Genomic DNA, 13728 nt, shown 5'->3' on the forward strand with positions numbered 1-13728 from the left:
GATAACATTTAAGCAGAAAAAAACGAGTTTATTAAACTGGTTTAACATTTTTGCATAAATTGTCATTCAATGACCTAGAAATATCTTGTAATGCTTTTAATATTATTTATTATTGTGTTATATCTTTTTTTACTATAAACTGTCGTCGAATAAATGTAGTTACTAAGTTTTTAAATTATAATCATCAACTATAATAAGTTGTCATCAAAAATTAATAAACATTTTTTAGTGATAGTAGTAAGTCATATATAGCTGTAATAACTAATAATTACGATCTTCAGTGTTAGTTAGAATCTTGAAACTTGTTTCGTAAACTAATAGCAGAAAAGCCAGGTTATAAATTATCTATTCAAAATATTCGTATTCATGCTTGCAAATCTGTTTTTCTGATAAATCTTTTCTTAATTCTTCGTTCTAAAGCGTAAAACATCAGAAAACTATATTAAATCTCATACACTTATAATCAAAACTGACTATTTGCAATAAAATTTTGCTAATATAATTCTTTTTTTCATAACTGTTAGTTATTATTTGTTATGGATTTTAGGAATATTTGAGAATGAGCTTGTTTTGTCAGTAGGTCAAAACTGAACCTTTTTACATTATACATAAATCTGTGGCCCCACCGTCCAAAGACACGGGGAACAAACGAAATCGACGCAAGCAACAGCTAGTCCCACGTCAAGTCTTCGCAGCAGCACCACCATGCAGTGCTGCCACCACCGCACACTCCAACTACTACGATTCTCTCAGCCATTTAAGTGTGGCGTACTAGCGTGTTCTCGCTAGTAACGCACAATCCTCTACACGAGACACACGCGCTCCTAGTCAGCGACACAATAGTCGCTTGTACATTTGAGACTAATAAAGGTTCCTATTCTTGTAATTACTCCAGCGAGTCATCATTTCTCGCCCTACAAACTCCTCCGGCCTCCTCAACTAAGGATAGCTCCCCAGCTAGCTCCAAATTGGTGACCCCGACGCGATCTTCTTGAACAAGGAGACGCCGCGAGGTAAGCTAGTGTGCGCGTCAGAAAAAGAGGCTCAGCAATAGCCTTCAGTTACATTGGTGCCAGTGTGAGTGCGTAGACATTTTTACTCTTTATCCGTCGCTGCCCCGCGAGTGCCGTCCATACACACTCGCGACATAACATTGCATCAGCCCGACACGGCATTTTCTTCTCTTCCGAGAGTCGACCACGTGCTAGACAGTGCATACTTCGAGCGTTTTCCTTTTTTTTTTTTGTCTCTCTTGCACGCTACCGTCGCTTAGCCTTTGTCCATCAAACGGTCTTTCCTTTTGGTCCGCACCCCACTAACTCGAAGAAGCGAACAGTGCGGGCCCATACGTTATCTCCGTCTCATTCCCGCAACAGTTAAGTGCAAGTGATACAGCAAGTGCCAGTGACAATTCTGCCTGTCTCAAGTTTTTCTTTCTTGCTCTGCGCTCCACTATGACAGGCGCAGGCAGCGGAGAGACAAACGGCGCCTCGGGCTCAGGCCTCAACAAAAATGGCCTTGGTGCTAGCGGAAATGACCCAGGCAAACAAATTCCACAAGTCACAGATGATGAATCGGAATACGAAGACGCCGCAAACCCACGTAACAGGAGAAAAACGCCGTCTCTACATCTGCTGCCCTTCTGAAAAATGAACCCCAAGGTGTGGTTTGTGCGCGTTGAATCGGCCTTCAACAATAACGGCATCCGGGCAGTCACAGCTAAGTTCGACTACGTCGTCGCGGCATTGGATGACACGACAGTCCAAGAGATCTCGGATGTTTTGCTCAACCCCCCGAATACAGGCAAGTATGTTTATCTAAAAGAGGAGATATTAAAGCGCCTGACGGATACACAGGATCAGCAGCTACATAAACTGTTCACACAACTCGAGCTTGGCGACAAAAAGCCGTCGCAGTTGCTCCGTCACATGAAAACCCTGGGGGGAGCGGCAGTCTCTGACGAGGCTATTCGAGTCAAGTGGCTCGACTTGTTGCCAGCCTCCGTCGCCCGTCACATCAGGGTCCTGAAGACCTCGCCTTTCAACGAGCTGGCCACTTTGGCGGATGAGCTCATCCTAGACTACCCCACCACAGCAGCCGTCCAACACCAACTTCCACTGGCCCAACAGATGACCCAGCACCAGGCACCACCTGCAGTGGCAGCAGTTCAAGCGCCTACGGTAGAATCGCTATCCGCGGAGATGGTACACGGAGGATTATTGTCCTAATAAAAGTCGATTCTTAAAATAGCGTCCTCGTTAATTAATGTGTTGTAACCAAAAAGTACGATGTATGACACAAACATTTCAGGTGCATGCAGCATCATAAAATTAAGGTGTATGTAAACGGTTATATTGCGTGCATACACTGCTAATCTCGATGTCACAATACATACACCAAAGTTTTCAGTGAACGCTCTTGCATTCACTGAAATTTCCAGTGTACGTTGAAGCGTTCACTGAAATTTCCAGTGTACGTTGAAGCGGTCACCCAAGTTGAGATTTTGTATCCATATACCATGATACAATGATACGTTAATGAAGTTATTGATACACGGGAAGTTTTTAGAAAGGGTTTGACTTTTCAATAAGTTGCAAGGTACAAAGTTTTAATGATGCGTTTGTGTAACCAGGAACGTTTGATACTCACAACCATATGATACGAGCCACATAACCTGTAAAGTGTCAACTTATAAATATCCTACATGGCACCTTAAGTTTCACCGAGATTTTGGATGCATCCTGCGTCGTACATCGAAAATCTCGGTGTACGCTGTGTTGTACATCGAAAATCTCGGTGTACGCTGTGTCGTACATCGAGAATTTCGATGTACGATATATTTACACGCAAAGTGACCGTGCACACGCACCTTAATTTTTTGTTATCAGTGTACCTTAAAAATAACGTGTCATACATCATACTTTATTGTTCATACATGCTTATTGACGATGCTCTTTTATTGTTCATCGAAGTTTTCAGTGCTTGCATGTGAGAACAGTGATTATTTAGGACAATAATCCTCCGTGTAGCTATGCGTCTCTCCATGGCCCAGCTCCTTTCGCTCACTCGGTCCCAGGGGGAAAATCGACGACGCTCTATGTCGAGGAGCAGGTCACTCAGCAGAGGTCCGGACACTAGTGACTGGTGTTGGTACCACGCTAACTTCGGCAAAGATGCGAGCAAATGTAAGAAGCCCTGCTCGTACCCAGCCCAGTCCTCGGGAAACCAGTAAGGCCGCCTCCTGTCCAGACGGTGGAGGGCGGCATGACACTGCCCGCGGAAAACCGTCTACACATCTTTGACAGATCATCAAAACTCAAGTTCCTGGTCGACACAGGTTCGGTAATCTCCCTGCTTCCCAAGTCGCAGGTCAAGACCAACCTGCAACGCCGACCCCTCACACTTTCTGCAGCCAACGCTTCGGCCATCGCCACCTATGGCTCGCACAGCCTGCAGCTCGATCTACGCCTCCGTCGGGCCTTTGAGTGGACCTTCACCGTGGCGGACGTCGAGACTCCAATTCTCGGCGCAGACTTCCTGGCCCACTATGATCTTCTGGTGGACCTGCGCAACAAGCTGCTGGTCGATGCAGCAACTTGACTGACGTCCAGAGCTTTCACATTGCCGACATCACTTCACAGTGTGTCAGTCGTCACGACTTCCAACGTACCAGCTGGCGATCTTGGTCGCCGCTACCAACAGCTGCTGGACGAATTCCAGAATATCACCAAGGCAGATGGCTCGGCAGCGGAGCTGCCGGATCTGCCGGTATACCACCAGATTCACACAACTGGCCCTCCAGTCTTCGAGCGACCACGCAAACTCACCGGTTCACGTCTCGAAGCAGCCAAAAAGGAGTTCTAACGTCTCCTCGACCAGGATATCATCAGGCCATCGTCCAGCCAGTGGGCGAGCCCATTACATCTAGTGCCAAAGGAAGACGGAAGCTGGCGTGTGACAGGCGACTATAGGCGCCTCAACGCTTGCACCGTACCTGACCGCTACCCGCTGCCCATCGTCGAGGACCTGCTCCAGGAAGCCAAGGGCAACGTTTTTTCTGTTGTAGATCTCAGGAAGGCATTCTACCAGATCCGTATAGCAGACGACGACATCCCGAAGACAGCTGTCACCACGCCTTTTGGGTTGTACGAATTCACCCGGTCTTCGATGGGTCAACGTAATGCGGCACAATCTCTCCAACGCACTGTAAATCATCTTCTTCGAGGCTTGCCTTTCGCAAGAGGTTACCTGGATGACATCCTTATCACTTCCGATAACCACGAACAACACTTCATACATCTGCAACAGCTGTTCGAGGTCCTGCGGGCGGCTAAGTTGCGCATAAACCCGGACAAATGCGTGCTAGGTCATCAACAAGTAATCTACCTGGGGTTCTTGGTTTCGGCAGACGGTTTCAAGCCCCCGCCGCACAAGATCCAAGCCATCACCGATTTTCCTCGCCCGGAAAACTCTACGGAGCTTCGCCGTTTCCTTGGACTTTTCAACTACTACCGACGCTGCGTGCCTATGGCAGCCAGGATTCTAGCGCCTTTGAACGATCTCTTAAAGGAGCTACCGCCCAAGCAGAAGAAGGCCGACCTCACGCGGACCCCGCAAGCAGACGCCGCTTTCACGGCAAGCAAACTCGCCATCGTTGATGCCACGATGTCGTCCTTCCTTCGTGCTGGCGCTCATTTGGCTCTACGCACCGACGCATCGGACTCCGCTATTGGAGCAGCCCTAGAACAACAGGATGATGATGGCAACTGGAAGCCCCTAGCCTTTTTTTCGAGGAAGCTCACCAGTACTGAGAGACGTTACAGCGTCTACGACCGTGAGCTCCTCACCATCTACTCAGCCATTAAGGACTTCAAGCGTATCCTGGAGGGTAGGGACTTTACGGTCTACACAGACCACAAGCCCCTCATTTACGCAGCCAAACAGCCTTCTGACAAGGCCTCACCTAGACAGGCGCGCCACATGGACTTCATCCTTCAACACAACGCCAACCTCGTTTACGTAAAGGGAGAAGACAACCCAGTCGCCGATGCGCTTTCTCGAATTTTGACTGTCTCTATGCCCACGGAATTGGATGCAGAGACCATCGCCATAGCCCAAGCCACAGACGAAGAGCTGCAGCACCTGGAGGAAAACACTAGCCTGGTCCTGCAGAGTTTGCCCGTCGACGGCCACAACGTCTTCTGCGACACTTCCACAGGAGCAGTAAGGCCCTATCTGCCTACAGCCCTGCGTCGCAAGGCATTCGAGATCCTTCACAATCTCGCTCACCCAAGTGTCAAGGCCACGACACGTCTCGTCGCTTCCAAGTTTGTCTGGCCCGGGATGCGGAAGGAGATCACTCGTTGGGCGCAAACCTGTGAAGCCTGCCAACGCGCTAAGGTGCATCGGCATAATCGGTCAGCATTGGGGAACTTCGAGGAGCCAGAAGCGCGCTTCGAACACCTCCATATCGACCTCATCAAATTATCCATCTGTCAGGGGTTCCAGTACTGCCTGACCATCATAGATCGTTTCACCAGATGGCCAGAAGCAATTCCTATCCCTGACCAGCAAGCAACAACAGTGGCCAGAGCCCTCATCGACAGGTTGATTTCCCTGTACGGAACCCCACTCACCATCACTACCGACCAAGGTGCTCAATTTGAGTCAGCATTATTCACCGAGCTTGCAAAACTCCTGGGTATCTCCAGGATCCGAACGACTCCGTACCATCCCCAATCGAACGGGATGATTGAACGCAACCACCGGACAATCAAAGCGGCCCTTATGTGCCGACCAGATCAGCCATGGCCTCAGACACTGCCACTGGTCCTGCTTGGCTTACGCACCTCTTACAAAGAAGACCTGCAAGCATCTCCAGCCGAGATGCTGTATGGCACTACGCTTCGGGTACCAGGAGAGTTTTTTACAACCCAAAGTCATCCAGACGCATGCCCAACGACCTTCGTTGAGAAACTCCGGAGCCTGACTCAGTCGATGAAGGCAACACCAGCTTCCAGACACACAGCGGAAAACGCACCGTTTTTCCACAAAGATCTCAGGACGTGCTCTCACGTCTTTAAACGCGTGGACTCCATCCGGAAACCTTTGCAGGCACCATACAAGGGTCCTCACCAGGTCATCAGGCGAGTAGACGATCGAACATATGTAGTCAATGTTAACGGCAGACATCTCACCGTCTCCACCGACGCCCTAAAACCGGCCAACATGGAAGTAGCCAACTCACCATCCGACGCAGCCGGTACCAAGGTGACGCCTAAACAGACGCCTACCTCGGCTATACCCGCCTCTTCACTACGACCAACGGCGCCAGAGTTCAACATGCGACCGGCGCCTACAGTTTCGCCGCCTCCAGCCCAGTCAAATCCTGCGAAACGGCCTACACCACCCTCATCGTCCACGCAGCTTTCACCGCCTGTACGAGCCACCCCAAAGAAGTCGGTATCGTTCAGCTCGCCTCCTGCGAGCTACACTGGAGGGAGAGTGGATGTGGCCCCACCGTCCAAAGACACGGGGAACAAACGAAATCGACGCAAGCAACAGCTAGTCCCACGTCAAGTCTTCGCAGCAGCACCACCGTGCAGTGCTGCCACCACCGCACACTCCAACTACTACGATTCTCTCAGCCACCTAAGTGTGGCGTACTAGCGTGTTCTCGCTAGTAACGCACAATCCTCTACACGAGACACACGCGCTCCTAGTCAGCGACACAATAGTCGCTTGTACATTTGAGACTAATAAAGGTTCCTATTCTTGTAATTACTCCGGCGAGTCATCATTTCTCGCCCTACAAACTTCTCCGGCCTCCTCAACTAAGGATAGCTCCCCAGCTAGCTCCAAAAATCTATTATATTACGTTGGCCAGTTTTGCATTTCTAATTGGTTAATATGTACCTACAATGCTTTTTAAAAAAATTTTTTTCAATTTTCTTGAATAATTTTATTTGGTGAAGACTGTTGCTTTTTATTTTAATTTATTTTTAACTTAAAAATTGGTCAAGCAAAACTTGTAAGCCTTTGTTAGAATCGCTCATTACAATGTCTGGATTGAGAAAGTGAAACTCCTTATTAAGCTTCATGAAAAGACATGTGTAGCAAATTTAAACTGCAATTAAAGGCTTTCACTTATAGTAGGTGAGGTTTAAAAATAAATCGAAAGTTTTTGTTCCACACTTTCATTAAAAAAAGTATACCTTTTAACTAGATTTAGAGATGCGTCATAACCAGTCGTTTTTACATTATGTATGGATTTATAAGACGTCTCTGTATGGATCCAAGAAATCTATACCAGCAGATTTTACATCTTATTTATTTAACTTTTAATGTTGTGCTATTATTTTAAACTTTGACATGCTAAACGTACCTTATATTCGTTGCAACAATGCTTATTTAAAAAAAATGATTTAATTTGTTTTATTTTAAATATGTAACTATCTACTATATTGGTCGAATATTATTACTTACATCAAAATATCCTATAATGCTTTTAATTGAAATAATTAATTTGTTATAAATTTAATCGCTTAAGTCAGTGATATTATTTATTATTATTGGTCCAAAGAATATTTAAATATCAGCTTAATTTGGCAGTAGGTCAAAACTGCACCATTTTACATTATACATGAATCTGTTGTATCATGTTAGCCAGGTTTACAGTTTTGATTATTAAGTGTGTACATGCAATGCCATTATAATAAAAATACTTTTAATTTACTGTAATAATTTTCTTTTGTAAAGACTCTTTTTTTTTTTTAAATATATTTTTCACTTAAGAATTGGTAATGCAAAACTTCCAAACCTTATTTAGAATTGCTTAGCCTAATGTCTGGCTTCATAAAAAGAGATGTGTTGCAAATTGAAACTACTATTAAAAAATTTGACGTAAAGCAGGTTGTAGTTTGAAATAAACAAAAGATTTTGGTTAAACACTTATACTAAATATATTATACTTTTATACCAGATTTATCGATGTGTTATATCCTGTCGCTTTTATATTATGTATGAATTTATAATACTTCTCTAGACGGCTACAGAGAATTTAGACTAACGGATGCTTCATCTTATTTATTAAACCCTTAAAGTTGAAATGTTTATTCTAATTTTGACACGCTAACCATACCTTGTATTGATTGCGAATATTCTTATTTATTAAAATAACGATTTATTTTGTTTTATTTAAAATAAGTAACCAACTACTAAATCGGTCGTATATTAATACTTATTTATTGATAATATGTAGTTTTATAACATTCAAGCTCAAAATAACAAATTTATGTAATTGGTTCCACACTTTTAGGATAAATTGTAATGCCGTGACTTGGAAATTTCTCATAATGCTTTTAATCTAAATCATTAGTTTGTTATTATTTTTCTCGCTCCTAACTGTCGTCAAAAAAATGTATTTTCTAATATCTAAAGTTTTTTTTTTTTTTTTTTTTTTTTTTTGTTTGAAGGAGCGAGGAGGAGAAAATCTTCAGAGACACCCCGGCTATTCCGGCAGTAGTGTCGGATTCACCCGGTGTGCCTACCGACTTAAAACTAAACCTCCCCACATGGGACAGATCCGTAGGACCACTCCCCTACAAGACAAAAAAGCATAAGAGAAGAGGGAAGAAGGAAAACAACGGAGAATTTCGATGGCCCGCTCTCGAAGGGATGAGAGGAGGGGCGCTTACACATCTGGGCGAAGCTTGATAGCATCTTAAATTATTGTAGTTTACTACAATAAGTTGTACTCAAAAATTAATGAAAAGTTTTCAGTGATGGTAGTGACTTACATACAGCTGTTGTATAAAAAGAGTTGCGATCGTTGGTGATTGTTAAGATTTTCAAACTTGTTTAGTACAATAATAAGATGACAGCAAGGTTATAAATTTGCTATTTAAAATGTACGTTAGCATGCTCGCAGATAAGTTTTTGTGTTAAATCTTTTTTCAATTGTTTATACTAAAGCGTAAAACATTATAAATCTATATTAAATCTCATGTACCTACTAAAAATCAAAACTAACCATGTGCATTAGAATTTTGCTAAAAAAAGTCTTTTACTCATTAGTGTTAGTTATTATTTGTTATCGGTCCTAGGAATATTTGAAAATAAGCTTTTTTTCAGGATGTCAAAACCGGACTTTTTCACATTGTACATAAATTTATTATATTACGTTAGCTATCTTTGCATTTCTTGTTAGTTAATATGTACCTGCAATGCTTTTTGAAAAAAAATCTTTCTACTTTACTTTTATAATTTCATTTTGTAAAGACTATTACTAGTTTTTTAAAATTTATTTTTTACTTGAGAAATGGTAAAGCAAAAGAGGACTTTTTTACATTATACATAAATTTATTATACTACGTTAGCTATCTTTGCATTTCTTATTAGTTAATATGTACCTGCAATGCTTTTTGAAAAAAAATCTTTCTACTTTACTTTAATAATTTCATTTTGCGAAGACTATTACTAGTTTTTTAAAATTTATTTTTAACTTGAGAAATGGTAAAGCAAAACAGGACTTTTTAACATTATACATAAATCTTTCGTATCACGTTAACGAGTTTGGTATTTTTGAATTATTAATGTGTACCTGCAATGCTATCATTGAAAATAACATTTTTACATCAATCTTATATTTTTATGTAGCAAAGACTATTACTTTTTTTTTAAATTATATTTTTAAATAAGATCTGATAATGCGAAATGTGTAAGCCTTTGTTAGAATTGTTACGTGGGATTCTCGGTGCGGGAATAAATAGAAGCGTGACTTGTTGTTACTTATGCTTTATTAAAATTACTTATCATTGAGGAAAGTTGTGCATGTATTATCGTTTCGCGGACTTCGTCCTTACCCTCTCGCGTCTCTAGCTGATCTCCCTGTCCCTTCTCTCTACCATTTCTATCACCTCTTTTCTCTATTCCCCTACCTTTCAGGCCTAATCCAGCAGAGGCGCACGCACGCATAGCTATATGCTATCGTACGTAACACGTCCAAGGCCGCGATGCCAACGTCCGTGGCGGCGATTTCCTTTTTGATGTGTACTTATGTCTGTGTTATGTTGTTTGTGTTGTATAGCATTTTCTGGTTAGAGGAGAGTGGGTGGTTTGAAGCGCTCTACCCCTATTTCCTCTACTGGTTTAATTCGCTGTATTTTATGCTGTACTTCGCTGTATTTTGTATACATTTTTTTGTTTATTATTTGCACGCTTCCCTTGTACAAAAAATTTATCCCAGAATTCGCTTGGTTACTTATATTATATAATCACTTAATTAAAGTTTTCTACTTATTATTTATGTACATATGCATTATACAGGGTTATTATTATTAACAGTTTATTTTCGCATTGTATAAAAATTAATAAAATTGTCAGTTTCATTTTTTTTTTTTTTTTTTTTTTTTTTTTTTTTTTTTTTTTTTTTTTTTTTTTGTGTGAAGGATGTTGACGGTCAAGGTATTAGTGCGATCATTAATTTTATTATTAATACATTTTTTTCTCCGTTTTAGTTGCTTGAACAATTATTGCCCTTGTATCAGTACGCCACTTAGGTTTGTCTTGATACCTTCCTGTAAAATTATTGCTGGTTTCAATGCCAAACTATTGTCCAGTGATGTTTCGTTGGCTCTCTGACTAGTGTTCTTTCGCTTGTTACCTGAAATCATTCTATAACAAGTAAATAGCGGGGACCACCGTGGAAATGGCACTTAAATTCGACTATTGCTTTAAGAAAGAGAAGGCAAGCTGAGTCAATATGCTGAATCTTTGCACCTAACGTAACAGAATAAAAACGATTTGTTTATTATTTATTATATGCAAATAGATTTTTTTATTAGGTACTAATTTGTTTTGCACCCCTTTTACACATTATATTTTTCTGGCCTCATGTTAAATTCTTATTTTTATGTTTTTCGTGTACAAAATGATTATTCTAATTTTTTTTTATAAATATAACATTGTTTTTTTTTCTTTTTTTTTTTCACTTACATTAGTGGACTCTGAAGGATGTGTTCATTGCAAACGCGATTCAATCATATATGAAATGTGCTTTTTTTTTTTTCGTCCGATGTCAATTTAAAATATTTCTCAGCTATAATACATGTTTGTTTCTTTCTTTGATTGGTGACCATGTACGTTGTTGGAAGGGAAATTTATAGGAAATTTGTTAGTATTTTGGCGGTAATTTGTTGGTTTTTTTTTTTTTCTTTCATTTCCGTATGATTCGCGAATGTTTGGTTTTTTTTTTTTCTGGATACATGTATCGGAGTCAGACAATACGAGAGTTTTTGACTTCCCTTTACGTTGACATAATCGAGTTGTTTTTTTCTCTGGTGTATATCTCACCTGCCCTGGTAGTACAAGCATTCACTAATAGTATTGTGTAGTGTTTCTGTAGCAGGGTTGCTCCATTGTTCTGGTAATTTATGTTTTATGTCCACTGTGGATTTTAAGGAATTTTTATCACAGGTGTCCGCTTAGGATGTTCTGGCTTCGTTTATGAGACTGATGATTCGTATTATAGGGTTTTTCCCATGTAAATACGTATGTATGTACATCTGAATGTATGAAAATGTTTTTTTTTTTTTTTTTTGTTGGGAACTATCCCCTGTAGGCTCTGCTATGTTGTATGACTATGCATGTAGATGCTACTGTTATTGTCATGGTAACATGCTGTTTGAGATTTAATTGTGATTTTTATCACTTATACAGTGGCGGAAGTCTTATCTTACATGGCTTCCATACTAAATGTGTGTGACCATTTCCCTTGTTCAGTTTCATTTTAATCTCATTATGTAACCGAATCTTCCAGAATTTTCAGTAGTTGCTGGCATCCTCTGATAACCGTTGATTTTGATGGTAGGTAAGGAATAACAGGATTGGCTATGAATAGAGTACTTGACGGATTATAGCTTAGTGCGCAATTGGTCAAAATTTCTCAATTGCAGCTGTATTTCCTGATAATTAAAATCAAAATCATTTGAAAATAAGATCTTTTTTTTTTTTTGTTAAAACTTTGCATGTCTCACGTCCTTTAAAATCTACTAATAACACTGTTCTGAAGTGCGTCACATTCAATTGTAATTGTACTTGTAATTATTTTGTTATTAAATCCCTTTTTTTTGTATGGTTAACAATGTTTTTCTTTTGATTGTTCTTTTTTTCTTATAGAAAACAATATTAATTAATATTATTTACCTGTTTATTATTATTCTTATTATATTTTTTTCTATGGCTTCAAGTATAAACATATAATATTCTTAATATAAACAATATTTCTCATTGGTTTTTTTTTTTTTTTGACAATGCCTGTTATTTTAAAGTGTTGCAAGATACGATAACTCTATCTTTTATCCTATTACTCATTTTTCTGTAAGTTGGATGTTGTACAGCCAAAAATTTTGCATAAGTATACTCTTCTCTTTCTCATTTTTTTCTTTGCCTTTATTTTGTGCGTGCGTCCGAAGGTCACAACGAGAAAAAGTTTTTTTTTTTAATTTTTTTTATTTTATCGATGTTATTCCTTTAGAAAAGGGGGGTGTTAATTGTCTGAATGTCTGTTGGTTACGTAGTTATTAGTTATTTTGTACTTTCTTTCCGTATAATTTTTTGCTTTCTCTTGCGGCTCATCCGAGGGCCGCGAATTAATGAAAAGCAACGCTTTTTCTTATATATATTTATACAGGTACGTTTCTGTGTATCCTGTTTTTCTATACAATATACTATATCGGTATACTATCTTTATTACTTTTATAATTAGTATTGCTTCTGACATTATTATGATTATTATATTACTATTATTATTATTATTAGAATTATTGATATTGTTGTAACTATTGTCGTTGTATTCTCTTCAGTTAATGGCTGACAGTCGCTTTAAGGTCTGGTGGGGGTGGTGGTTCAGGTGGGGGCCTTGTGCGCTTTTCGTTGGGCTCCTACACTCCTTCTTGCTCCCTCTCGCTCTTTTCCTCGCTCTCTGTATCCCATGCATCCTCTTCATTGTTTTCTTCGTCTTGTTCGTTTACGGCGTAGTCGTTGCTATCTCCTTCAAAATTTCCCTCTATGTTATCTCGAGGTTCCTGAGTATCGGAATCGTCGTTTTGATTCTTATTATTATATTTTGTTGAGTGATCGCCGCTAGCTCCTTCTACGAGGGCTTAATAGTGTTGGTTTCTGAGATGCATGTGTTTAAATTCTTCGTCTTTCCCCCCCATGAATTGCTGGTATACTATCTTATTGGGTGATACTTGTAGGTGTATACATATGTTTGCTTCATATTCTTGTGAAAATATAAAAGCACATTCTCCGTCGCCAAATTCATGGCTGCTATTTAATTTTTGTTTGGTTCCTCTTGGGTCCTTACATTTATTTATCCATTCTGACCCACGTAGAATTTTTCTGAGCTCGTCTGTTGATTCTGTCAATCCGTATAGAAGTTTTAGGCAATGGACCAGACAACTTCCGTCTCTAGGGACATCGATCATTATTAGCTGTCTGTAAGGTTCTGCGCATTGAGTCCCCGATACTCGAATCTTTGCATCCTCTTTTTCGTTCATTGCGGTTGGTGTGCTATCGCTTTTCCATACATCGATTCTTATGCCCTCTTTTCCTTTGTTGTCTTTCTTTTCAACGTCGATTGAGATCTTTGCTCGGAATTGATTAGTTAATTCATTAAATATTGACCTTAAATTGGTAATTTCAACTTTGTTATTATTATACTTA

General features: G+C 40.3%; 1 protein-coding gene across 1 annotated transcript; it reads left to right on the forward strand.

Moving 5' to 3' along the window:
- The first annotated feature begins 1649 nt into the window (after window positions 1–1649).
- LOC149373056 (uncharacterized) lies at window positions 1650–2228 on the forward strand. Its single transcript, XM_089597989.1, has one exon. The coding sequence runs from the start codon at window positions 1650–1652 to the stop codon at window positions 2226–2228; it is 579 nt and encodes a 192-aa protein (XP_089454115.1).
- Window positions 2229–13728: the final 11500 nt, after the last annotated feature.

This window comes from Copidosoma floridanum, unplaced genomic scaffold (assembly GCF_036245765.1).
Source record: "Copidosoma floridanum isolate Cflo_tuat_1 unplaced genomic scaffold, Cflo_Japanese_pri ptg000049l, whole genome shotgun sequence".
NCBI lineage: Eukaryota > Metazoa > Arthropoda > Insecta > Hymenoptera > Encyrtidae > Copidosoma > Copidosoma floridanum.